Source organism: Diorhabda carinulata, chromosome 3 (assembly GCF_026250575.1).
Source record: "Diorhabda carinulata isolate Delta chromosome 3, icDioCari1.1, whole genome shotgun sequence".
In the NCBI taxonomy this organism is placed as follows: Eukaryota; Metazoa; Arthropoda; class Insecta; order Coleoptera; family Chrysomelidae; genus Diorhabda; species Diorhabda carinulata.
In genome coordinates this window covers 8,046,351-8,073,490 of record NC_079462.1, presented here as the reverse complement: position 1 = coordinate 8,073,490, position 27,140 = coordinate 8,046,351, and the positions used below count along the sequence as shown (strand labels likewise).

Sequence of the window (27,140 nt, the reverse complement as noted above, 5' to 3'; positions counted from 1 at the left end):
TTCCCTATACAAGACATTACCAACATTCTTTCAAGTCTTACAGCGGTGTATATATAAGCAGTAAAAATTTGAATAAAATTAATGGAAAAGAAGCAACCATATAAAGTAGATTTGCTACCTTAACTATGCTATATTGGGTTGATAGTAACAAGTGAATTTCGTTTGATTTGAATATGTTAGTGAAGTTGAATTGAATGAAGAATACTTTGAATCATATTATCCAAAGTCTTAGAAATGGTCATATAGAATAAGTAGTGAGAATTGAAAACAGTCTATGGTCTTTCGAAATATTGGAATACAAGTTGTATCTAAGAACTTAATCTGATATATTGAATTCATATCTATTTAAAGTAGACAATATAAAGTAAACCCTCCTCTTCACCATAATACAAGACTTTGACCGGTAATCTAATAAACCAAACTTGTGACTTGTTATTGTCTTTCAACATACGATGTTTATAATGAGAGTGCTCAAGCATAATATTTTTTTCTGGAAATTGATAAACCGGCATAGACATGAATATACCTCGGAAATATCCTAATGAGTATTAAATCCAACAAAAATGTAATTACAATCGATACATGATTCATTATATTATCAATTGACTATAATGAAACAAAATAACCGAATGGAAATAAAAGGAAATGACAATTAACGTTACCTTGTCGCGGATGTTAACTTTGGTAACTTTGAAAAAATGATTATCAGACTTTCTTATCTAGACTCTCAACTTCTGTCACACGTTAAAGTTTTAATTATATAACAATATGTCTAAGTAATTTGTATAAGGAAGATTACATAAAATACCCCCAAAGTTTCTTTTTGAAGAAGTTGGCGTATAACAAACTTTCGACATTAGTTTTGTCCGGCAACATTATTTAAGTGTGACCTCATAGTCGCTATTTGAGTTGCATCATTTTTCTACTGAATGAATTGTACTTGACTCACCGTTTCACGTGTATTTTTCATTTGAGTACTTCCTTTCCACCACGTTATTGTAGGTTCCGGTCTTGATCCTACAACTTCGCAACTCAATTCGTATGTTTGTTCAGCTGACAAAGGTTTGTTATCACCAAGAAGTCTCACCCATAGTGGTCTCACTGAAACAGGATATGAATGAAAATTAGCAACTAAATTTTCTTAGTAGAATCATATCATTCGAAGAAACATCTTTTCAATAATTCTTGTATAATATGAATTTATATTTCATGAAAAATGTATACAATATACGGAGATGTATATAACGGGATCAAAATCAGGAATCTATAACATGATTTTGATAAAACAGATGAAATCCAGAATTTCCTTCAAAAAGAAAACAATTTTGAAGCTAACAAAGTTATGGGAATTCTTTAGTGTGTTAATTGAAAAAAAAAGGAATTAAAAATTATACTAGAGCTTGAGAATTGTACATTTGGACTACTTTGGACAGATATCTGCCAATGGTCCTGTTTATTCTCTCAACCATTCCATTTGAATGGGTATGTAATGCAGTTGTCCTGTTCTTCTTCATCCCCAGCAGGTCACAGATTTCCTGGAACACATAGCTCTCAAAGTTTCTTCCTTGATCGCTGTGGATCTTCAAGGGCACACCATATACTCTGACTAATACTTCACCAATACATCTCCGACAGCTGTGACTTGATTCAGGACCGCACAAATTTCTACCCACATTTTAGAATAGTCCTTAGGTCTAGGATGTATTTATTACCACTTTCTTTCGTCGGAAATGGTCCAGCGATATCTAAGGCAATCCTTTGAAAATGTTTCCAGCATTATACTCTTAAATGGGCGCCTTTCTTTTACTGTGGTCCATTACTCGCAGCACAAGTCGTCCATTTCTTACACCGGTTCTTCACATCGTCAGAGCTGTCCATCCAATCAAACCTCTCACGAATTCGCTGAAGGGCTTTATTCATTTCCATATGACCTCTGGTATTTTTGACTTCGGAATGACTAGATATCTTCTCTCATTTCATCAATATGAGTCGGGGAAAATGTCTGCGCATCCCTTGAGAGATTCTCACTGAAACAACAATATGCCTACGAAAGAGAAAATGGAGGTATAGAGACTTTGTACCATCATTTTTGACCGTAAAGTTTTGGGCAGCTGATATCAAAAGTAGCCTCATTAGCATGACATCAGGACGGCCTAAACTGTGACAACCAGCGATCTCAATGAGAACTTCTACCATATAATAACGACGTTGCTGAATGAAGAATTATGCATGTCAGTGTACAACGTTTGCTAACTTTGGACCAAAATGCATTAGAATGAACACTATTGAAGCGGTTTAAGCAATATTTTAGACGGATTTTATTGTCGATTCATATTTGTAGATGAAACCTGGATTAATTAACGACTCTCCTGAACTGAAAAAAAAACTGTGAACACAGATGATTTCAAAGGCCGAATCTGTTCCATGAAGCAAAGACGGTTTCATCGGCTGGAAGAGTAATAGCAACGGTTTTTTGGGATAGTTATGGGATTGTGTACATTGATAAAATAATAACAGTAAAGTATTTCGCAACATTACTTCGAATTACTTCGAAGAAAAAGAAAGTGTTTTACCATCAGGATAACGCACCTTATTACACTTCAGTGATCACTCTAGCTGAATTCACAAATCGCTGTTAAAATTAGTTAACCACCCACTGTGTTCACCAGATCTGCTCCCTGTGACTTTTTAATGTTCCCTAACCTTAAAGTTTCACTTACAGAAAAAAGATTTTCATCTTACGAGGATGTTATCATAAACGTAACCGCATATTTTTAAAAGAAAACGGCAACTATTATTTATTTTGTAAGAGTTGAAAAGCTAAGAGAATGGATACAATGTATGTATTTGAAAGTAGACAATGTTGCGAAATCAAAATAATTATGGAAAAAAATTCTTGTTTCTGTGTTTGGTCGGAAACTTTTTAGACAACCTTCGTAAAATCAGAACGTCTTCCATTATGCAGTGATATTTTGGTAATAAGAAGGAGGCATGGAAAAGAAACGATTATTTGTTAGTGTTATAATATCAAATGTGTTCTTTTAGAATACCATTACATCGAACCTCCTTGAACACTCATATTTTCTGAAAAAATACTGTAGTAAAGGTTTGTATTCTGAGTCTCGAAATAGATGTAAAATATAAATTCATCCATTATCACATTGTTGTTGAATATATTTGTGAACATAATTGACAGTAAATTGATTGAAATATATCTCTGCGAGACTAGGAAAAATTAAATTTACATAAACAATATTCATAATATGATTCAAAACACATATAACAGCAATGCCAAACTTCGTTAGTATGTTTTTGTAAAGATATTTCGTATAAATTGTAACTTGAAACCCAGGTGTCAAGATAAGTTCCATGTTTCGGTTGTAACACCTAGTAGCAACCAAATATAACGTATATCTCCATGCCAAATACTTGATCATTCATGTAAGGGTCAATTGTCTACATGTTAATAAGAAGGTATCAATTTCTATCCAAATATGACTAGTAGCTGTGGAGTGTTCAAGAACGTATATATAATTTCAGATTATATCAAATATCATTTTAGGATATATTCTAATAAGTTTTCTCGGATGAATCTACACGTGTCAGATAAAGAGATTGACAAGAAAAACAAACAGACGGGAGTGATGCAATGCGACAGTTCCGATGAAAAGATACCCTAAAGCAGAGAACGATCATACATAACACCGCTGTCGAAATGTGTAATACCGAAGTATCTATTTCAAAGGAATTCAATATATAGAAGATCGAATGACATAGACCACAGAAATGTCGACACTTCTAACAATTATTATTGAAAAATTCCGAAGGAGAAATATTCGGGTCACACCGATTTCCATTTGATTTATCGACACAAAAAAAATTGAATTTAAAACGACAGATAACGGAAGCAAGTAATTTAGATTTTCAAATTTCTAAAATTCCTTAAAATATACTGGAAATAGTTGTTGTAACCTTTCCTTGAGAAAGTGTTTGGTCTGAATGCAGACAATACCGATGAGATTTTTGGTATTTACCATTGTCTGTATAGAAATGTTGAATAACGAGTTCCTAATTTGGTGGAGGGACACACGCACATACAGTCGAGCATGCAATGTATTTTTAAAAACTTTTCAGAATCCACAGCCTTTCCTCTGTTTCTGCAGTCCGTAGAGAAGGGTATAAAAATTTGTTGCTGCTATTGAAGGTGAAAGGTATGAGCCGAAACGGTATGTTGGTACTAGGTGGTTTTGATTCCTTCATTGTGTGGACATAGTTTTGAATTGGAAGGCTTCGAGTGATTATATTTTTGGTTTAATCCAGGAGTATCCTACACATATTCAAAATTTCATATCACTGATATAGTATGTCGAAATAAGAGCCAGAACAGCGAAAAAAGGATATATTCCTTTGGTTATTAAACGAAAAAAATGTTGCAGATTCTACAACTGATTTTCCTCACTTAAATTTATGATAGTCAGAAGATTATCCTGTCTATTGTTAAATGTTCACGGTATATTACTTCAAGCGAAAACAATTGGTTATTTCAGATTGTTTTTTTCTAAATAAGAGGTTAATGAACATAGGACAATATTTAGAGAAAAAATTAGCATCGAAATTGAGAAATCTTTAGTCAGAAAGATTGAATGAAATATTTGCAAAAGTAAAAGAGTGTAATGAAATTATGGGAAAAACCACAGGACAAAAATAGCAGCATACTTTGGAAACTACTGGAAATTACTTCCCCAATTTAATAATATATAAGTAATTCCATTCCTGCTTTCTATTTCCGCCATTTCGGCGTTTACAGAAAGGATTTTTTCAGTTACGAATTTGAAATACTGAGAACAGAGAAACAGAAGAAGTATCTCATTGATAGAAAATGAACTATTAATTTATAGTAATTTATAAATTGAATGTATTCACACACACTTTTATTTCAGACAAAAAATTGTCAAAAAATGCGAGAAGTACAAAAAAATATAGTTTTTATAGAAGCAAATGGGTAACAAATTTATCATTGTCCATTTTTAATTTTTCCCATAAAAGACTGAATCTTTTTGGAAGTGTACTATATTTTGGAAAACTTATTTTGAAAAAATACTGTATTTCACTGAAATAACGTTGGCAACGTTAGTCTCTGGTGTACGTTCATATGAAATAATTTATTTTCACTAAACAAAGCACTATTCCATAAAACACTTTTGATTCTACCCATATTAATGAATTGAAACTTTGCTATCTTTAGAAAATGTTATATAACAAGTTCTCTTTGTAATGTGATCAAACAGAAGAGCTGAACCAGCTCCGAACAACAATACGAGAAAGAAACTTGACAAAACATTGAGTTTTGTTCCTAGTTAAAAGAAAGGCCAAAGTGGTATATGGAATTTTAAAATCTCCTGATGATATAATAGCTCCGAGGACTGTCTTCAAATTATAAGAGCGATATATAGGAGCAGTCGACACGATCTTCCAACTAAAAAAAGGCTAGTTTACTACGAAGCGATGTACAAAGAAAGAGACTTGAAAATTGAGCCTGTTTAAATCAGGATAGAATTCAGAGGGACGTGTCTCTGACTGTCCACATGAACCTTGTCAAACTTATCACTATTCTACTCCTAGCTCATCCCGAAAATTTAGTCGGAGGGAAACGCTTGACACCATTTCTAACATCGATAATTCCAAGAAGTCCGTCATTCCGAAAGAATCTGTCTAAAAATACTTTCAGTCGAGAATTCAACATTGGGATGATTGCATTGCAATACTTTGAAGAAGTTTATTCAATCTGTTCATCCCTTAATTCAATTCCTAGTGAAATTATTCACTGTATGGTTAGATCACACATGCTAGTTTTCCAAAATCAAAGTTGTGAGCAATAAGAATTTTCTTGATATTGAAACTGGATATTTAATGAGAAATGTATCATCAATAGGACACACAAGACATGACATGATTCTTGATACGTGTCTTTTTACCTTCTAGTAATGATAGTGATATCAAGAGGCGAATATAACAATTTAAGATGCAATTTTCTAATCAAATTTAAAACTTTCTTTAGTGTTGACATAAAGTATATGTTAACATATTCATAATAATGATGATGATCATTTGGAACCTTTATTTAATAATCCAAAAGAAAGATATTGTAAAATGATGATTCTAAAACTGCAAGATGGCTAGAAGTTCACAAAAGACTAAGAAATAATACCATAGATAACAGTTAACGTCGAAATATTTGTTATTTTAATTAAATGTGGAGAAAAAAAACAAACAATGGCTCATTGTGAATAAGCAGTTTCATATGATGCTTTCTTTAAAACAAACGAAATTGGGAATATATAAAGATTGGATTAGTGGTAACCTTTGGTCATGAGATAACTAGTCGAACTAAATAGAAATAACAATAAATTTATTATGTTCAAGACAAAAAATTTGTGGAAAATTGATGGTTTCGTTATAACAGGAGACAGAAGAATAAAAACATTGATGGAATTGTGAGAAAAACAATGGAAGAAAAGTAGTGAAATATAAGCAAGCAAATTATGAGGGTACAGATATATCTACAGATGAAGCGAGAAGATACACTGAAAAAACTAGCAGAATGAAAATCAGTTGTAAGAAGAGCTAGGGGAAGACACATGACAAAATGGGTTAATACAAATTCAAAGAGTACTGATATTGAGAAAGCGAGAAGGAAGTGAGTGGCATAAAGTTGAGGAGATAAATAGTAGGAAGTTACATTGCACCATTTGATAAACAGGACAATGGACCATTAGTCTATGATAAATGGGTATATGTGGATATACAGGCATGTTTATAATCTGTCTTGTGAACAAGGTGTATAGACAGACAGTAACGTTCGAATTGTATTGGTAAAACTGTAAATCGAAACAACTGGCTCTATATCAAACATTTTCTTCGGGGAGGTGTGGATTACACCTGAAAATAAGTTTCAAATTATTATTCCATTGATATTATGTCCAGAATTGCATGGATTCCATCTTCTGTAGCAAAAGATAATGCCGGAAAAACGGAAAGAAATTGTTAAGTTATGTTTCGTATTGATTACAAAAAAAGTATGTGGGATTGAGGATCACATTCCGTTTCTACAAATTTGAGCTGAAAATGTCGTGTACATATTTTTTATTAAGTAATGAGATCAAACATCCACATAATAAGATAAATGTGCAACTACAGTTTTCTTCCATTATTTATGTTACTGTAATTGAGTTCAATTTCATTTGTAATCGATGGGTTTCTCAGTTTTAGAGAAATGATGTGATAACCTTCGAGCAATTTTCTATAATACCGAGTATATTAATTTGATGTTCAGCTCTAATCTCCTGTTATTACGTTGCATATACTCTCGGGTTGAATAAATCAAATTCGTATCCACCTAATTCTCTAAACCGATACCCAACTTCATAATGGACATTTTATTAAAGAGAGTGCATTGCAATGCGGGATAAATTTTGAAATAATCCGTAAATAAATTGGTCAAATTACTTTTCTAAGGCTGATTTATCGTTTTTGTGCCCTGAAAAGTACCAATGACGGCGAGAACGTGGATTATTAAAAATTGTGGGTTAGGCGATTTATCTGATGCATTTTAATATTAATTTGAAATATTGCGGAATTTGAAGGGTTTGATTAATGCCGAATCAATTTGTTTCCATTAGAAACCTATCAGGTATTTGAGCAGTCAACATGGAGTATTTAATTTGGGATGGAAGTAATTATGTAAATTTGATGCCGTAAAACATGAATCTATTAGTTTTTTGTTAGAGAATTGTTGTGAAAATTATAAAAATATGTAAGTTACTTCTCTTATTTTGATGAACAGAATAAACTGTTACATTTATAATATACCGCCTTAACAAGTAGATCGGAATAGAAAATGCTTAACGATAAAATATAATGAAACGATCAATTGATATGGAAGAAAATTGAAATTGTAGTAGAGAAGTATATTAGAAGCTTAGAAAATATACCGCTAAGAGTTGGTAGAATTATTCCGTTTCAAATAAATGTTGTGGATTGAAATTAATGTATGACATGTGTTTTGACATAATAATTTCTCATTTAAAATTATTTAAATTTTAAAACATTGCAAAAAAGTAACCCAGACAGAGATGCAATATCTTGTGAGTAAATCTGTTAGTCATTTAGTTGAAGGATACAATAACGTTCCTTATTTTTACCCTCCATTAACATACCCTGTCGGATAGCCCAATTTCTGTCTTATATTAATGTGACTAATGAAGAAACATAAATTTAAATTAATTATAAATTAAACTCAAGGTTTATTGTATTCATTGAGATTTATTATACACGATCTTAATAGGGACCCACATCATAGATGATTGATTCCGGGTGTCCCTTGTTCCATTAAGATATCAAATTGAGCTTTTTGTTTCGGTTGAAATGCTTCATTTCTTGCATCACTCCAATGTATTTTGTTCCACTATTTCTCAATGCCTAAGATCTCTGGCTCATTACAATCTATTTTTGCTAGTAGTAAGGGTCAATAAAGGATTCTCTTGGGTCTAATGAAAAGATGTTCAACCAAAAAAAATCTATTTGGAAAATTTCTTGTGTGGTGGTGGTGGTGGATCTTGAAACACATATCAAGACAGCATAATACCATAAGTCTTTTATCTTGTTCAGTCTCGCTCGACTGAAATTAAAAACATTCCATTAATAATATTCATTTTGATATAAAACTTTTCAAGTAAAAGAAATTTTATTCATAATTAATTTTTTCCCAAAATTTTCCAATTAAGATGCAATTTGTTTTCTCAAATCTTCGCAAGATGAATGGATGGTTTGGAAAGTTTACTAAAAATCGTATAAACATCCATGCCGATGACGATGATGACTATAACCTCCGTCTACCAAGCTAACCAAATGATCAATGAGATACGAAGACTTATGCTAAGAGAAAAATTTACCAAGAGCCAATAGCATCATCCATTACGTTCCTAAAACTCTATAACAATGAGGAGATCCAGAGACTGAAGAATGGATACACAAACACACTTCTAACAAACCAAAGAAAAATCCAAACAAAGTTTGACCAAAAAAGTGTGTTTATAGTTGATTTCATGAAATATGAGATCAATTTAAGGCTTAGTACCAATGTAACAAATGTTTCAATCGTCAATTTTTTCAATAAGTGTTAATTTATTATTATCATTGTTATCATCCTAGAACAAATCGTTTTCTGATATACGATCGAAATGATTATGAAGTTGATTCAAATCAGATTCTAAAGTTATATTGTCGGTTGTATCCTAAATAATTATACTTTTTTCAGTTGAACCTAAAATTTAATAAAAATATATGAATAAACCAATAGATGAAATGATTTAGGAAAAAGGTTTAGTGATTTTCTCGATATTACTACTTTGGTTTTATTTTGAACTTCTTCTGTCCTACCTCAGGAACACTTCGTTTAGTCTGACCGCTTCTTTTCTCATCTTCTCGTCCTGTTCGATCTTCTTCTCGTCGCTTATGTTGGGAAACCAATTGTACCTGTCGACTCTACTTGTAGTAGTGCAGTCTTTTATTACTTGGCAGATGGCTTCTTGCGGGTGTATTAGTTAATTTTCCAGTTTCGCTGCATGATTGACGATCTTCTTCAGCTCTTTTTCCATTATTCTTTCGCACTTGGCCAACGCAATTTAATCCTTGACCTAATCATCATGTGAAGACTTATATACTAGCAAAAAAGCACACATCTCCTTTAAGAGCATTATGTTCCAATTAGAATGAGCTCGAATAGCTGCTGAAGAGAGTATTTAGAATGGGAGCAAATTATATTTTTTTGTACATGATAATAAACTTTAAATAACTTTATTAACAGTATGATTATTAGAGTTATGAACATTATTTATATGTATGCTCGAAGTTTGAGATACTTGGGAACATCTATATAAAAAATGGACCTTAGCATGGATTATTCACAACATAAGCTTGATGGAGACTCCAAAAATATGGGGGGAGAATAAACATTAGAAACTTTCATGTGTCAAAATCAACAATGGAAGGAAATTTTAAAATTCTCGACGAAACTCGAACAAAGGCTCGAAAAGTCAAGCAAAATGTTTACCGTGGAAATCCAAAGACTCAAGTGACAAAGAATGTGATCAATTTTTGATGTAGATGTGAAAAAATGTTTAATGACAAGGATACTACTACGAACAATATTATCCTTCAAGGTGTCAACTGGTACAGGTTCAACACCTAATTCTAATGAGCCATCTTGTTGAAAGTATACATTTTTCGAATACAATCAGGCAAATTATTATATATAATGTATAAAACATAACTCAAAATTCTGACGTGTTTGGTCCACGTCTAAACGAGATACCTAAACCTAAATACGAAAACAGATACGGATAGCTCTCAAACAAACTCAGAAAAATATACCAAAAACAAAAAATGAAAAAAAAAAACTAAAAAGTAATATAAGTGCCGTTATACATTGGGGACAGCTGTGAAGAAGGCGAAGGACCACTCGTATTAGATCTTTTCTTGCCTAAGAAAGTTGGAAAAGGTTTACCCGATGCAGCGAAATCACACAGACATTAAGACGTCCAGACCAAGAAGACAAGAGTGTATAGCCTATTGGCTAACTCTTAGCAAAAAGATAATACTTCCCAGAATCTTCATTGGAATTCAGGACAGAAGAAGGAATACTGTGAGAATGAGAACCTGTCGAAATGATGGAACGTTCTTCGAATCCGGACGGATTTATTGTTTGCTGGATACTTAGAGGGACGGGGGAGCGGGCTTTCCCACGCGAACGGGTGTCTGTGTACAAATTACTCTTACTTTACAGGCGAGCAGTTTGAACTATATGCCTATGTAACCGAGCAAGAACGCATACAGTATAAAAGAGATGTGCACAGCATTTTGAAAATTATATCCGGTTTGCCGTTTTGCCGTTCAAACCTGTTCAAGATTAAAGAATATGAAAATAGATGCATTATTGTCTTTTTCTACGTATTAGTTATGTATTGGTTTTATTAGAGCATATGTACACCTGAACACATTCTAAAAATATGAAAGAATTTTTAAAAACCCTTGATATTTGAAACGCTTCGCATTAGAGCCTACCATTTACTTATATACTATATGAGTCGAAAGGGGACAAAATTCTTAGGTATACTTTTAATTGATTGTGAATTATTAATTTTTAAAAGTGGTTTTTGATGATATTTCTGCCCAATGATTCAAATGAGGAAAATACATTATCTATAGAGTCTATCGACGAAAAATTCCACCAATTCTTACAACTATTCAACTCCAATTGAGACCAATTGGCAAAAAATAGATGCATACAATGCATGGCATACATTGGTGTATGCCAAGTTTCTTTCTTGTAAGACAGAGCCCCAATTTTTACCATCGACGATGAATAGATAAATTTGAATATTCTCCCACAATTTCACTCATTGCCTTCTTAGACACGTTGATATATCAAAAAAGCATGTGGTATAAAATCTATCTGACGAAAACTCACCTATTAATTGCGCGAACTGATGATTGATATTCAAAGTAAATTTAGAGAAGAATGTTGCGTAATTCAAGCGTCAATCATAAATGTCAAAAAGTGGATGCTGGATGGAAGGTACCCGGCCATGAGTGTTTTCTAGCTCAAAAATATGACTTAAATTTACCAAAAGACAAATTTTATTTTGAAAAACAGTAATCTAATCTAATATTGTTGTCATTTTTAATAATAATAATCTAAATATTTTCAGAAATTTTCATGAATGAACCTGAGCAAATACGGGCTTTTATTGGTCTTCCATAACCATTCAGAGCAGTCTAAAAACTGGAATGGTCAACATTCCTGAGTACATTACATAACCATAGCATGAGAGTATGAGTCAATACAAATTTTCTATCTTGTAAAGAGATCCAAGTTTTGTACTCTTAACAATTCAGTTTAAACGTTACTTGCAAGGTGCACTGTGCAATCTAATGTCAATTCTATTGTAATTATGGAAAATTCGGCAAAATTTGACAAAAATCTGTGCGAAGTTGGTGCCAAAAAATCTGACTCAAGATCAAAAGCTTTTGCGTCAACGGGTACGCTCATATTTCCTTGAAAGGTTAGAAAGATCTGCTTTGAGAGGGAACCGATTTGAGTCGAAGGAAGCGGTAAAGCAAAAAACGGCAGAGCTCCTGTTTGGCGAGGGTATATTGAAGAGGAGCATTCGAATGTAGAATAATTTTTATAATAAAAACCTTTTTCTCAACCAGTCTTGTTATTTAATAGCCAGACGTCGTATCTTGAGAAATATTTCAACTGTGTACTAAAAAAAAGGTACGTCTATGGATTACTAATGCTTTATCTTATCATTTCATCACTCTCTGATACATAAAATAGTCCTTCTTTGAGCAAATAGCTACGATTAACATGATTAAATTTGAAAAATACTTTTTGATTTGAAAATTCGCAATCTCTATGACTTAAGAAAACTCAAATTTCATATTATGACAATAAATGAAAGCGCTGATGTTTATTGCTGGACAGTTGTAATCTATTTTTTTGTAGCTTTGTATACAAAAATTCAAATATAAATTTTTGAATTCATGTTATGCAATATTTTCTTATTTATACAATGTAAGATTAAAGCGTCATCATATAATGAAATAAACTTAACCACCATACACACCCAACACTTATATCAGATCAACCAGTTTAATTTACCGTCTTCTTATCCCTCTCCTTCATTAAGATTAATCTGATGGATAATGTTTGGTCTGGGAATGCACTAAAACCCAATAATATTTACTATCCTAAAGATTGCTGCCCTCGGTTTCGGCACTATCAGATTAGGCATAGAAGCAATCCCTGTGGTTCTTATGAACATAGTCGTACATAGGAATGAGCGCACGTGAGTAGGATACCACATGAATATATATATATAGTGATCATGAAATCTCAATTTCTATGATTTCATGCGAAAGGGTGTATCCAAAAGAAATTTACGACGTTTGTGTGTTAGCAAAATAAGAGATAGCACTATTAGAGAAAATAAGAATTTATAATACACAATCGAAGAAGGACAATTAACATAGTTTGATCATGTTATGAGAAAGGAAGATGAACGATAGATACGGAAGATTCATGAAGTACGAAATTACCCAAAAAGAAAGAAATAGGGAGCTGGAGAGACGATGGCAGGGAAAATCGAGGGATAATATGCAGGAAAATAAAACAAAAGACACAGGATAGGAAATTATGGAAACTGCTGCGGAAAAGAAAGCAAACGTAATGACTCAACTCAACTTTTTGATATGAGAAATGCTAGATACTCTCTTTAATTTAAAAAAAATCTATAAGAAGGAAACAGTAATTTTTTTAAACTTCGAAACGTAGCAGATACACGAAGGCGAATTCCTATCACACTTTAGGGTGGTGTGTGTTATTCTAATACATAGTTTTTTATTTCAATTGTTAACGTTTCTGTTCCGTTATTATTACCGGGAACTGAAATTTCATTTTGTTGCATTAAACAAGGAATGGCATAAAAAGGGTTACCGTTTATAAAATATTCATTTTATGTCTCTAGATATATAATTGTAGAATTTAGGGTAAACTACCATTGAGAAGTTCCCTATATGTTAATAATATTGTTTATTGTTTAATGCCTCGAAGAATCGTGGAATTTATAATGAACTGTATCATCTTCAGGGAAAAGTGTGGCTTCGTGCCTTCCACCAACGTTTCTATAGAACCCCGAGGATGAGAAAAACCACATACCCGGCGCGCTCGAGTACGTTTATGATCAAGCAAACCGAGTTTAACCACAAGTTAATAACAGGGATTGCCAACAGCAACGTAGAACGTTAATGAAAATAAGTTATATTTTGTATTTATAAATCATATTTATTCCAACTAATTTGATTTACCTACCTTTTTGGATATAAATGTTCAAAGCTTAATGCAAGGAATTGAATTTCATTTAGTTTTAATTATACAAGGTACTGGAAAAACTTCACTTTGTAAGGCGTTAGCACAAAAATTCACAATTAGAATGGGAAAAAGGTTTGGATCTGCTGTATTAATGGAAATCAACAGCCACAGTCTATTTTCAAAATGATTCTCTAAAAGTGGGAAATTAGTGAATAAAGTATTTCCTACAATATTATATTATACAAAATTAAAATATTTTACTGTGTGTGTTATTTAATGAAGTGGAATCGTTAGCGCATGCTAGAAATGTTGTTAATGCTCTGACTCAGATAAATCAGATTAAAAGAAACTTGAATGTCCTAATCTTCGCCAATATTACCGAAACATCTGATTTAGAATTTATTCATAGAGCTTACATCAATTAATTTTTAAGCAACTCTTCCGTACATGCAATTTATAAAGTTTATCATACTTGTATCAATGAAATAATTAAAGTGAACGTTATCAAGGATGGAATGCTAGATTCTATCGAATACATTATCAATAATTCTAAATTACCTTCGACAGAAACAAATAAATTATTGGATATATGTGAGAAAAGTCTGGGATTAAGTGGAATATCTCTGAGGAAAATACCATTTTTAGCTTATGCGCGTTGAAAAAAAATGAGGTGAAATTTCATTCATAATCTAGTTAAACCAATTTAGGCCAAATTTAAATTTACTTCCAATTAATAATAATATTCACAAATTCATGATATCTATTTAGTTACTTACACAATATGAAAATTTGTAAACGTGAAAATTGGAATTTGAATGTGAATATTTGACGTCCAGCTTTAATCGAGTGTGAACTAAATTAAACAGCACAGATATAACTTGAGTAAAATGTGTAAAATCATATTTGGAATGGGTTAGTTTTTGGCTTAGATATTCCCCGGTGGTAAAATTCGGTTCGAAATTGGAGCTTCGTACGAGAAAATTTAATCTTCTTATGCTTATAGAGGAAAATAGTAAAAAATGAACGTAGCGGCGCAGAGAGAAAATTGGTCTAGCAGATAACTACGGTTGTGTATTTTAGTTAACAATTCCAAGAGTGCACACGAACATTTTCTTCCAAAAATATTGCCAAGGAGAATATAAAGAGCATCGTTGAATTCATATTTATATATGCAACGTGAAGATTACGGTAATAATGTATACATTAGCTTGAACTAATTGAAAATGCAGAGGAGTATTTTCTCTACTGGGAGATATTGGGGATTTCATTAATTGCAGCTTCACATAAATATGCAAATATTAAATTAACAGACGTGTTTTTGTTAATATTTTTTATAGAAGAACGTTTATTCATTATTGGCGAATTGTTTTTAATAGATAACACAAATTAATGATTGGGAATTATTATTGAAATATAAGATGGAAATGACATTAATAGGTTTATATATTTCTGAATATCATTCACAAAATACATTGACAACATACAGAAAAAAATTGGAAGTTAATATCATAAATTAAACCGACTGCTTATGTTCGAATACAGATAAAGAGTTAAAGCTTTCTAAAGCTTCGATTTATTCAGACGTTTCAGACGTTATTTGATGTATTATACTGAAAAGTCAGAAATGGCTTTCTTATGAGAGCATCATAATAAAAAGAATTCGTGGTACTCTTTGGACCGTGAATCTTTGTGATACTTTGTGATGTAAATTGAACATATTATTTTTGGAATTACCTGAATGTTTATCAACATTTAGTTAACTATTTACTCAATTAACTTTTATATACGACTTGCATTTTCCATACATTCCTTTCAGTTCCCACTGTCTTCGGTTGACAAAAATCTGGTACCTTGAAGTAATAATCAAGTTCTAAATAAAGAAAAGTTGGTAATAACGATAGCCTCACAGCTATCCGATGATTTTAAATCGCCTTCACTTCTCTTCGACGATGTCAATTACATTTGAACACGTCCCCATCTACCAAGAGTCAACAAATTAGTGTTTGACAAATATTTTGCCTATTTCTGGAAATAATTGAAGCTTATTTCACTACATACATACTCCTCTCACTAAAATGTACTTTATAGGAAAGGTCGCTTGTAAAGCACAAATTAAAAAGTTGAAAATAATTTTTAAAACGAGCTTGTAACAATGATGAATGGAAAATACTATAGTTAATATGAAAAAAGCCTCAGGAACTCGATGTACGAGAAATATAGAACAAACCCACTCGTGCATTTGTTTTAAGCTGATTTTAAAAATTATTCTCAACTTTTTAGTGTGAGCTTTAAAAGCGAGTTTTTTAGTTATTCTAAGCTATATTTATTTTTTACTTTTTAGTTTCATATGCTCCATATGTTTTTTGGTTTTTTCAAACTATATTAATCAATTGATACCACACTTCGCTGCTTATGTACCTTCATCTCGTCGAAACTTGTATCGAGCGGTAACGGTGAAATTGGTGAGGTTATCAAAGTGCTTGATTTCCAACACGGAGATCGGAGGTTCTAATCTTCTATTGATCAAAATTTTCATTAAATAAGCTGCTTAATATTATTCCATGGGAGAGTTATAGAGTTCGCATTAGGTTGTTTATGTTTTCTAAGGGTTATTTAGAGGTAGACAACAAAACTTAAACGTAGCCACATTCTTTCACTGTAAAGTAAATCTGAATGATAGTGAAAGTAACAATTTTTGGTAATTATCATATTATTCTCACGCTAATATTTCTGTTACTTGTTCAGAACAAGTCCATTTTCTGGAAATTTGTCATTGATGCTAATTTTTAGTTTTTGGAAGAATTATGTAAATAGTTGAATTTGCTTAAATTCTGTGGAAGATCGACTTTTTTGGAATTATCTTAGACCGATTTCACAGTAGAGTGGATTTTGTTGTACAGCTTTTAAAGCAGCAACAACTCTGTAAGAAGTGGTAAAGTAGAATTCTTTACTTCTACTTTGAGTAACATTCAGCTTCCGAAGATTGTTATGTACTCGGTAAAAACAAATCTAATTATCTGTTATACAAAAATTCGATGTGATCAGAAACATCTAATTGGTATTTAGGCTAGATAGTTATTTCTAAATAAGTAATACTCCTGGATACAACTTATAAGGGGTTAGGGTCTACGATTTAAAGTATAAATAGTATTTTATCAACCATTGGTATTAAACTATTAAAAAATTTAACGAAACTGCAAAGAAGCGCAGTTTTTAATCTCGCAGTTTGTGGAAGTTCAGACTAATTCCATTAACCGCAGTTCATGAATATCTGCTAATTAACACCATATTTATCATTTAAATGAAAGTGCTAGACTACTGAATTATATTTTTATTCGGAAGTCGTTACGATACCAAAAACGTTTAGCATCAATTTCATAATGCGCTCTCTCCTAATCGATTAATGAGACACTTAACTACTTCCAAATTATGTCAACAACTTTGAAAGTTCTAGAAACTTACCACGGTTAACCACATAAAGACTTCTGGAACTGATAAGCTTCAAGTTTCCATTACTTTCCAACTAACACAGACACCAAAACGCATACAGCACAATTAGGGTCAGCCGCAAAATATGAGCAACAAGTTTATATTATAATTTCGTGTCTCCGGAACTATAGAATATTATCTGTTCACATAAATCGTCATGTTGTTATCGCCTCGAATAATAATTCGCCTTGGCGTCCAGTTAACTAGCTTAATTGGAACATTTACTCAACCGTTTAGATAGTTTGGAGTTTGACAGGTGTCGTATATAACTTAGTTAAGTATTCCATATCATAGATGATGGAGTTTGAGTAGACACGTTGAAGTATATCTGACATGACACATATAACATTTTACATGATTTGGATATGTAAGCGAATATACAGAATGGAAAAGCCATTGGGAATGAAAAAACTTATAAAATGACATTCCAAGGTCAGAAAATAAGATTGAACTGTCTCTGACTTGGGCTTGAGATAATAATTATAAAGATAATAATCATTTTTCAAAGCATGAATATTTTGTGTAGACAAAAGGACAACATACAATCATTTTGAATGTTTTCTAATTACTTTTGTTAATTTGTTGTTATGTTAGATTGTTAAAATGAAAAATTTTTTGGAATTTCTAATTTTAATTTGTGTACGGATTGAGAGTTTGTATGTTTTTTTAATAAAATGAATGTTTTGTTTCGCTACCACCCACAATTATACTTGCTGACGTCCTTATGTACTATAAAATATATGACATAACTCTCAGCAGTCATGCTTATGCTGTTTCTTTAAGAATATTCATTGAAAATATCAGAGAATATAGGAGACAAACATCACGATTTTAATAAATAAGAACTGTTGGTTGAAGTAGTAATACACATTACAAATGTCTCAAACCATTCTTTTCAAAACAACAAGAGTATTTAACTATGTGCCAACGCATTTTCTTACCAAAAAAAATGCAGCTCAAATTAACGATTTCTTTCCATTTCACTATGCCCTGCATTCGACTGTTCCAGTAACGTACTCCTGTATAATTTGATCTCCCCTTCCACTTTTTAGGTCTGACCAGCAGTATTTTCTTGAACACTCTTCATTCTGTTATTTTCCTTATCCCTTGTGGTTTTTATATTCTTTTAATCTGTCTGTATCACTGTTCTACGAATTTTCCTGATTATTCTCTTTTCATGTATCCTTTGTTGTTCTTCGTCGCTGATGCTACAACTCGCAGTCTTAATCTGGTTGCTTGGCTTATTCTCTTACTACGCATTATAGTTTTCTACTTACAATATGACCTATATCTTGTATGACTTCTTCATCTTTTATCGAACATTGTTCGTTTTTGTTGCTTCTCATTCCTCATCAAGGGTGTGAACTAGTTAGAAGCTATGGTCATTTATCTTTACTGTTTCTAGTTTGTGAACTCCATTTTCTCTCAGTTTCAATATACTTTGTCTTTATTCGGAATGTTGTTTTTCCTTCCTCTTTCACAATTTGTATGGAAATGCCTTTAAGACTTTTCCAGTCCCTCGGTATTGGAGATGAATCACCGGCATATGGCATTATTTGCTTTGATTTATCATTGATACTTCCACAGATATCATATGCCCTTACTATGCCGTCTAATGCAATGTTAAAGAATACCGCTCAATGAGAGACTATCAGCTTGCCTTACTACAGCATTTATTTGAAATCCATCTGATAATATTTCTTTTGTCATTAGCTTTCCCCTATAATTTGAGATAGTTAATTTCCCTAATCGTATCAACTTTTGTGGTACTTCAGGTTGTCTGTTATCCTTTATAATTATTCTCTTTTTAATACTGTGAAATGCTTAGTTGAAGTCGATTAGTAGCATTTGCATTCCAATGTTGTGCTTATAGCATTTTTCGATCACTTTTAGTAGATTTATAGCATGAATGACTTCCATTATTGATGTCCTTTATATAAAACAGTTTTGATACTCCTCTGTTTGTAGTTGCACTTTTTCAGTCATTTATTTATTATCAATGTTAGTATTTTATATACTGATTACTCTATAATTGATACCTATATTGGGACGTCCATTATTGGTACAATCAATTTTGTAGATCACTCTGCCTCGGATTTGTTTCTGATTGCCGTACTATTTCTACGAATATCTCAAATTATACTTTAAAGTGCTGGTATACAGGGTGATCTCGTCTCTAGGATAGATATAAAACTGAAAAATATTTGGGGTTTGCTGAGTAAAAAATTTTTGTCACTCCATCCATATTTTGAAAAATTGAATGAATTTTTTTTTATGTCTGACTCTCATATAGGTCTCTAGTTACACGGTTCGTACCAAGTAGTATTGAACATAACTTTTTTATTATTAGATTTATTAAGCAAAATTTCAAGTGAACTTAAACCTAATTTAATTTTAAACTAAAAAGTACTCTTGATAAAACTCTATACTGTGTACCGTTTTGGGAATATTTTGATTTGAAAATTATGAAGTAATAACCGATGCTGGTATGAAGTAATGATAAATTATGTATGTATTGATTAAGCAAAAAATCACATAATGAAAATTTAAAAACGGCTAGTAATATGGAAATAGAATTCAAATTAGAGTAGATGTTCAAAATGTCATCCGTTTTCGCAAATACTCCTTTTTTCTAAAGAACCCATTAATCTTCTAAATAGTTGGAAGTGAGCTATGAGGTCATTAAAATAACGTTGAATTCTATCTTTCAAGTCTTGAGGTGAATTTAGCTCTGTAATATAAACTTTTTCTTTAAGATACGAACAAACTGTGTGATCCAAGAGATGAAAATCGCATGACCGAGAATGCTAATGAATCGGAGCTTCTGCACCTCTACCAATCCACCGATTCGGAACCATCTACGACACACACCTTCTATCAAAGTGAGGTGGACCTCCATTGTGCATAAAAAATAGAGATCTTCGCTCTTGTAACGTTAAATCTTCTAATATCTTGAATATGTAATTGCTTTAAAAATCCAGGTACATATCACCATTTATAATTCCCGGTGGAATGCGATAACCTATTAATTTATTACCTAAAGTTTTGTGAAACGTTACAAGAAACGATAACCTTCAGTCAATTTTATTAATTGTATCCGTTTTATCGACGGGGTCTCATTTAGGCTACAAAATGTTCAAATTACATAATGCTTACTAATTAATAATAATAATGATAAGTAATAACTTTATCAATACTTTATGCCAGGATCGGTTATTACTTCATAATTTTCAAATTAAATTATTCCGAAAACGGTACAATGAATACTACTTGGTAAGAACCGTGTAACTAGTGCACCTACGAGAGTCAGACATAAAAACAAATTCATTGGATGTATCAGCCAAAACATATATAAAATTCAAGTATAATGTTGCCACTAGTTGCGGCAAAATCGTAAAAAATGTGTATTCTGTTCTTTCTTCAACGCCGTTTATCATGTATGCAGCTGGTATTACGAAAATTTTTTATTGAGCAAACTCCAAATATTTTTCAGTTTTCTATCTATCCTAGAGACGGGATTACCCTGTATTTGAAAATACCGAACTCAAGTTTTATATTTCATACAACAGCAAATACAATCCTGGAAATTATGTCGGACAGTAACATCTCTACCCTATCAATTTAACTTATGTAAACTTTAAAACTTTGTGAGAAATATTGATACGAACCCTCACAAAGCTTTTCAACTTAAATATATGTTACGGTCAGCTTCAGAACTAACAATATCTTGTGTAAAAAGAAGGGTCTTGTGTTTTATGTCTTTTAGTATGGACGTTCCGCTCAAAATATTTTCATAAATTGTAGAAAAGAATTTATGTAGACTGATTTGTGTTATACGAAAAACAAAAGATCTATAATCATTGGTAAGGTTAACATGACAGTAATAATTAAAAATTTGGAATAAATATATTCTTAATACCAACCATTTCACAGGTTATATTTTATGATGATAAAGAATGTTTTATATAACTTCTTCGGTATCGACATCCTACAAAAAGTATTTGTTTCATATAATTCCAAATTCGCTTCTAAGAGAGCACTGGGAATTTAAAAATCAAATGACCTCTGATTGTCGATTCAATCCAAATTCACTTTTTGAATTCTTCAGCGGTAGTCCTTTGTAATTTATATGTGTGTTCAGAATGTAATACGACTGGAGAATTCTAATCCAATAGTTCTGCTCCTAATCTACAATGTATCTCTGGATAAGTAAACGGACTCATGTGAGAGATAAAAAGAATAATTTCTAACATCATTTATGTTTTGAGAAATGATGTATACTTAGTAAAGTTTCTTTTATGTGGCAAATATGAAAAAAAGTTATTGAGAAAAATTGTTTAGACGCAACATCTAGGATTATATACCAAATTTTTGAAATACTTTTGATAATTAAATAGACATAATTTCAAAATCTCTTTTTAAATGTTGCATTCCATCAATTCTTCTTCTTCCAATGCGCAGTTTTAATATGTTTTCGGAATTGTCCAAAAGCTGCATATACCTTTTTTAGTCGAATTTTTCAAGGAAAAATTAGACTATTACGGTTGGCATGACTAGAAGAAAAATGGGGGGCACATCATTTTTCCCATATTTTGAGACCTCATGAACACGATTATGATGGTTTTTCGAATGCCTGGAGTTTATATATATATATATATATATATATATATATATATATATATATATATATATATATATATATATATATATATATATATATATATATATATATATATATATATATATATATATATATATATATATATATATGTTTAAGCTACAATTCCTATTTTCTTCTCTCGAGCAATTACTATGGGTCCGATTTGGTTCAAAATTAGCATACATGGCTTTTTTGGCGGCGTTTTGATGTTATTAGAGTTTGGTTGAAAACAAATGAATATTTCGAGGGGTCGCAGTGCAAAAACAGTGGTTTTTGACCTTTGCTCACCTCTGCAGGTCAAACGAGAAGCGACTGAAAAATGAAATTTCACATGTAGGTTCAATTAGGTCGAAACTTTCCATCTCCACCCCTCTCCATTTTATGGTCATGTTTGTTATATTTTCTCATTTTTTGGCCAGAATAAGTTTAACTAGAGGGTTCGAACTTCGTATGCAAGTAGGGGTGATGTTGAAGAATTGTCTTTCTCAAGTTCAAAGTTTTCTTCTTCAGTTCTTCTAGCACAAAACGCCCGAAATCATTTTGATCTTTATAATTGTTGAACTGGACCGCCTCCTATTTAATAAATAATACGAGTATGATCGTTTCTAGGGTGATTTTTTTTACTTCTCATTTTCGAAATTTCTTGTCATTATGACAATTTTTTCTTTGTTGTCAATTGGAATTGAACAAGAGGGTTCGAGACCACCGGGTCTATTGAAATTATGAATTTTCATTCGAGAGAGAGAGAGAGTTAACTTGTGAAATGAAAAGTTATTGCGGAATAGCAAATTTTCCATATAAAGAAATAAGATTGAGAATTGATATCATTTCCAAGAAATTCATTTTATGGAAAGATTTGTTTGTGTATTAGTTAAATTCTTCAATCGACGAAAAATTCGACTTTCGTGATGGAGCTCTGCTGCTCACGGCTTTTTTTTAATATTCCACTATCATTTGGAATGTGATTTTGATAAATTATTTTTATTCACCCTCCAGCCCACACTTATTCTCTAAGACCATTTTCCATCAAGCTAATTATTGAGCCAATCAGTAATCGTTTGTGTAAAATCAGCAGAGCAGTCACCATATTGAAATGAGTTTGTGAATAGTTTTTAACTACTATGCTAATTTAATGTTCCTTCTATAAATAAAGGTCCGCTGATTTCTAATTCATATGCTTTCAGTCACAGATTCAACATATTAGTATTACTATTTGATATGGTCAAAACATAAAAAATTCACTACTACTTACACTTATATCTTACACTTACACTTATATAAATATCTGCCAAAAGTCATAAAATAACTCGTTGTTTTTGTCTTTGTCTTTTATCACCAGTTGGTATCTTTGTTGGGTCGAATAGTTCTTTTAAAAGTATTGAGTTTACTTTTACATCGATTTCAATGATTTTGACAAAAATTCAAATATTTGTCTCTCATGATTTTAGAAATCCCTATAAGATTGATATTCATGGTCGATCATTTTTAAAACCAGAAAATATATAGAACTCCAACTTCAACTCGTATGAAAAAATTTTAAATTACTAAGTTGTAGGCAGTAAAAAAAAACTCAAAGTTTATGTAAAAATTGAAATATCTAAGTTTTTAGTTTTTTTAATATTATAAAATATCTATAAAAAAACATTCGTATCCAAAATTCCTTTTCAATCATTTGTAGAATTAACAAACGAAAAACGTTTAATTCCATGTTACAATGATAAACATAAGTAGTTAAAAGTGGAAAATTTTAATGAATACCTTGAAATTGTACCTACATAAAGATTAATTAGAGCTTACGGATGCGTTTTTTTGCCTTTTCAAAAAAAATCTACCAGGGTAATGGTAAACTTTTTTACGTCAGCAGGAAGTAGAGATTTTAATGGAAAAAACGCCCACTGACTTTTAAAGAAAACCTGATATTTTCACGCAAGAATTTTTGAATTAGGCGTAAAATTTTTCATCTATTTCGCGTGAAAACATTTTTTGGTCAAAGATAAAAAACAAATTTATTATTTTAATTTTATGTTTATGTTATAAGAGGTGCAGATCTTTTTATTACCTACAACTTAGTCATTTAACTTTTTTCCATAAGAGTTTTCCTTCCGGAAATAAAAATAAACCGTTTTTTACCCTTCAACCCCATCCACTTCCCCACCTCAGATCGCCAGTAAGTTCTTTTTCCATTTATTTTTATCATATTCTCTTCCTTTTTTGATGTGTTTCACCCTACTATTATTTTTTTCCCACTTTTTTCTTCTTTTAAAGTCTTCAGTCCTGGTCTATTAGTATATATTCTAGCGGAAGTCTCCTTCTCTTTAGGAGGGCGATATAACTTTTCAAAAGTTCACGGTGTTTCTGATGTCATCTGTGGTTGAGTAAATAAGAAGAGAAAGGCGTTTCGAATGTAAATGGAACATCTCTTTTTATGAGGAAATACAATTGATGAAAACGACGAAAAATTACGTGAATATTATCCTGAAAGTTCCTTGTCTCATAGAATTATTTTTATGGTTTATATACATCGTGCCATTTTATCATCGATAGCTAAAGAAATAAGTACGTCAATTAAAATGTTGTTCAAATATTTCATTTGAAAGATTACATAGGAAAAAATTCGTCAAATAAATTATTGGATGTTATCAACCGTAATTCAACTAAGTTGGAATTTCTGGAACCGTTGGCGATATTCATACTGAATACACTGTTTAAACCACTCACTACACCAACCCTCACGATTACAGTCTGACGCGCGTTTCGATAACCAAGTTATCGTTTTAAGAGACTTCAGAGTAAGTAAACTAGTTTATCTTCAGTCTCTGAAGACGATAAGTTGTTATCGAAACAGTTTATAGCTTCAGTATACTCGTATATTTTAGATGCATTAATCTGAAATCGAAGACCATTCGTGAATTCATCTGAAATTGAATAATAAAATTATTGATTGATTGTGACAAAATGTTTGCCAAAAAACTGCAAACCTATGAAAAGAATCCTTTATCAATACAAAATCATTTTTCTGTTGAAATTATGTGGACGTAGCTCTCTCTAACCAACTCCATTTCACCCTCTCGCCCATTTGGTTGAAACAAAATCCTTTTATATCATCGTATGAGATGTTTAGTGCTTTATATCGTATTCAAATTTGCGGCCTTTTCCTCATAAAATTCGAAACTTCTTTACTGTGGGTATTTTACATGAAAAGTCATATGATAATGAGTGGTTTGAGGTTTAACCTCAAACTTTATCCGACTTATAAAAAATGTTACGTGCTTCGACGAGGAGGAATTTTATTCAATTTGATCCTTTAGCATTCACTTTATTGGATTTGTTGTCGAATTTCATTTATTGAACATCCATTGCACTATCGAAGGGTTTACAACCAAAGTTAAGATTTTGTTGATACTTAGAAAGTGTACCTTAAAAGAGGTTAAGTATAATTTCTTTTTATTAGTTTGATTGATGTAAAAGATACTCAATATAGCATGAAACACAAAAATAATACCCAGAGACTGGGAAGAAAATCTATTGATACCTCTACATAAAAAAGGAGATGATCTAATGCAAACTATAGAGCAATAAGCTTATCTTCAGGTGGCTTTGAATCATGTAGGAGATAAAGCTAGGTAAATACATTAATGAGAAAATGGAGGAAGACCAAAGTGCAGATAGAAAAGAAAAATAAGCATTCACATGAGGAGCTTAATAGGAAGGAAAATAGAGCAGCTAGAAAAATTATATATTGAATTCATCGATTTTAAAGCTGCAGTCGATTCAATAGATAGAGAAATGGTATGGGATAGTATGAGGAATATAGTAATCCCTAAAAAATAACAGAATTAACCAAACGAGAAATGAAGACGTGAGAGGGAAAGTTCAAATAAACGGAAGAAGATCGACGAAATTTAGGATAGAGCAAAGAGATAGTCTTAGTCCTCTTTTATTCATGTTTGTCATGGATAGTATCATTATAACAATGAAAGAGTAGGACTATAAACTGGAAACAATAATTGGTTACAGAAGCCTAGAACCAGTAAAAATGAATAGATTAGTATATGCAGATACATTTAAGAAAATGGAGGAAAAAGTGGATATATGGACAAAGACAATAGAAGACCTAAGAATGAAATTATCAAGATATACAAAGGGTACTAAATCAAAACAAAGAACATTGGAAATATTTAATAATTAAAGGACAACGGATAGATAGAGTGTCCACTTTTGCATATCTGAGTGTCATTTCCACAAATCAAAATGTACTACGCTCTAATAAGAAAATTTTCGGGAAAAAAGAAATAGGAGAAGGCATAATAACAAAAGTATGCGACGCGACAATTGTACCCACGTTAATATATGGAAATGGAACTTGGGCAATGAACAAAAAAATACAAACTAGGATAGTAGCAGCGGAGATGAAGCAACTGAGTAAAATAGAATAAAAATTGGGATGGATATGATGAGAACTGAGCTAATTCAAGCGAAGCTCAAAAAAAACCAATAGGAAACGATGTAGCAAAAAAATGATATGGTACGGTACGAACCCATAAAGAGAAGAATACCACAATGCTTAATAAGAAAAGTAACAGGAGCAAAAATATATTATATAACAAGGAAAAGGAGTCCTAGGAAAACCTAGTTAAAAGAAGGAGCACAGGAAGAGGAAAAACAAGGGAAAACTATACAATATATAAATGAAATCGCAGAGGATCGGATAGAGTGGAGAAATTGGACGAAAGGAGAATGAAAACTAGTATTCAAATATTTGAAAGGAGTTAGAGAGAGCATGAAGCAAAATGACACTAGCAAAAAAATAAATCAACAAAATTAATGTGATTATTTCATACTATTCACATCAAAAGTGCGACAGGATCCATTTCAGTACCAGTAAGAAATTTCATAGAGTTGTTTTTACGAAAACAGTTTACCTAATATAAGCTCTCATCAAGTTCATGTCGCACCTAGTAAAAGATAAATGGCAAACTTCAAATTATGGATGCAACAGACTAGGGAAGGAAATCTGAAAACTATAGTACAATGTGGTTTCAGAGAAAGAATGCAAAA

At 31.7% G+C, this 27,140-nt stretch overlaps 1 protein-coding gene across 2 annotated transcripts in view; it reads right to left on the bottom strand.

Annotated features, from left to right (window-relative positions):
• The window catches only part of LOC130891509 (protein turtle homolog A-like), an 842,489-nt gene that overhangs the window by 171,021 nt on the left and 644,328 nt on the right, over positions 1-27,140 (bottom strand). For both annotated transcript variants that reach the window (XM_057796310.1, XM_057796309.1), the window contains exon 6: positions 950-1,101. In XM_057796310.1, coding sequence (XP_057652293.1) covers positions 950-1,101 — 152 coding nt within the window. The remainder of the gene's footprint in view (positions 1-949; positions 1,102-27,140) is intronic.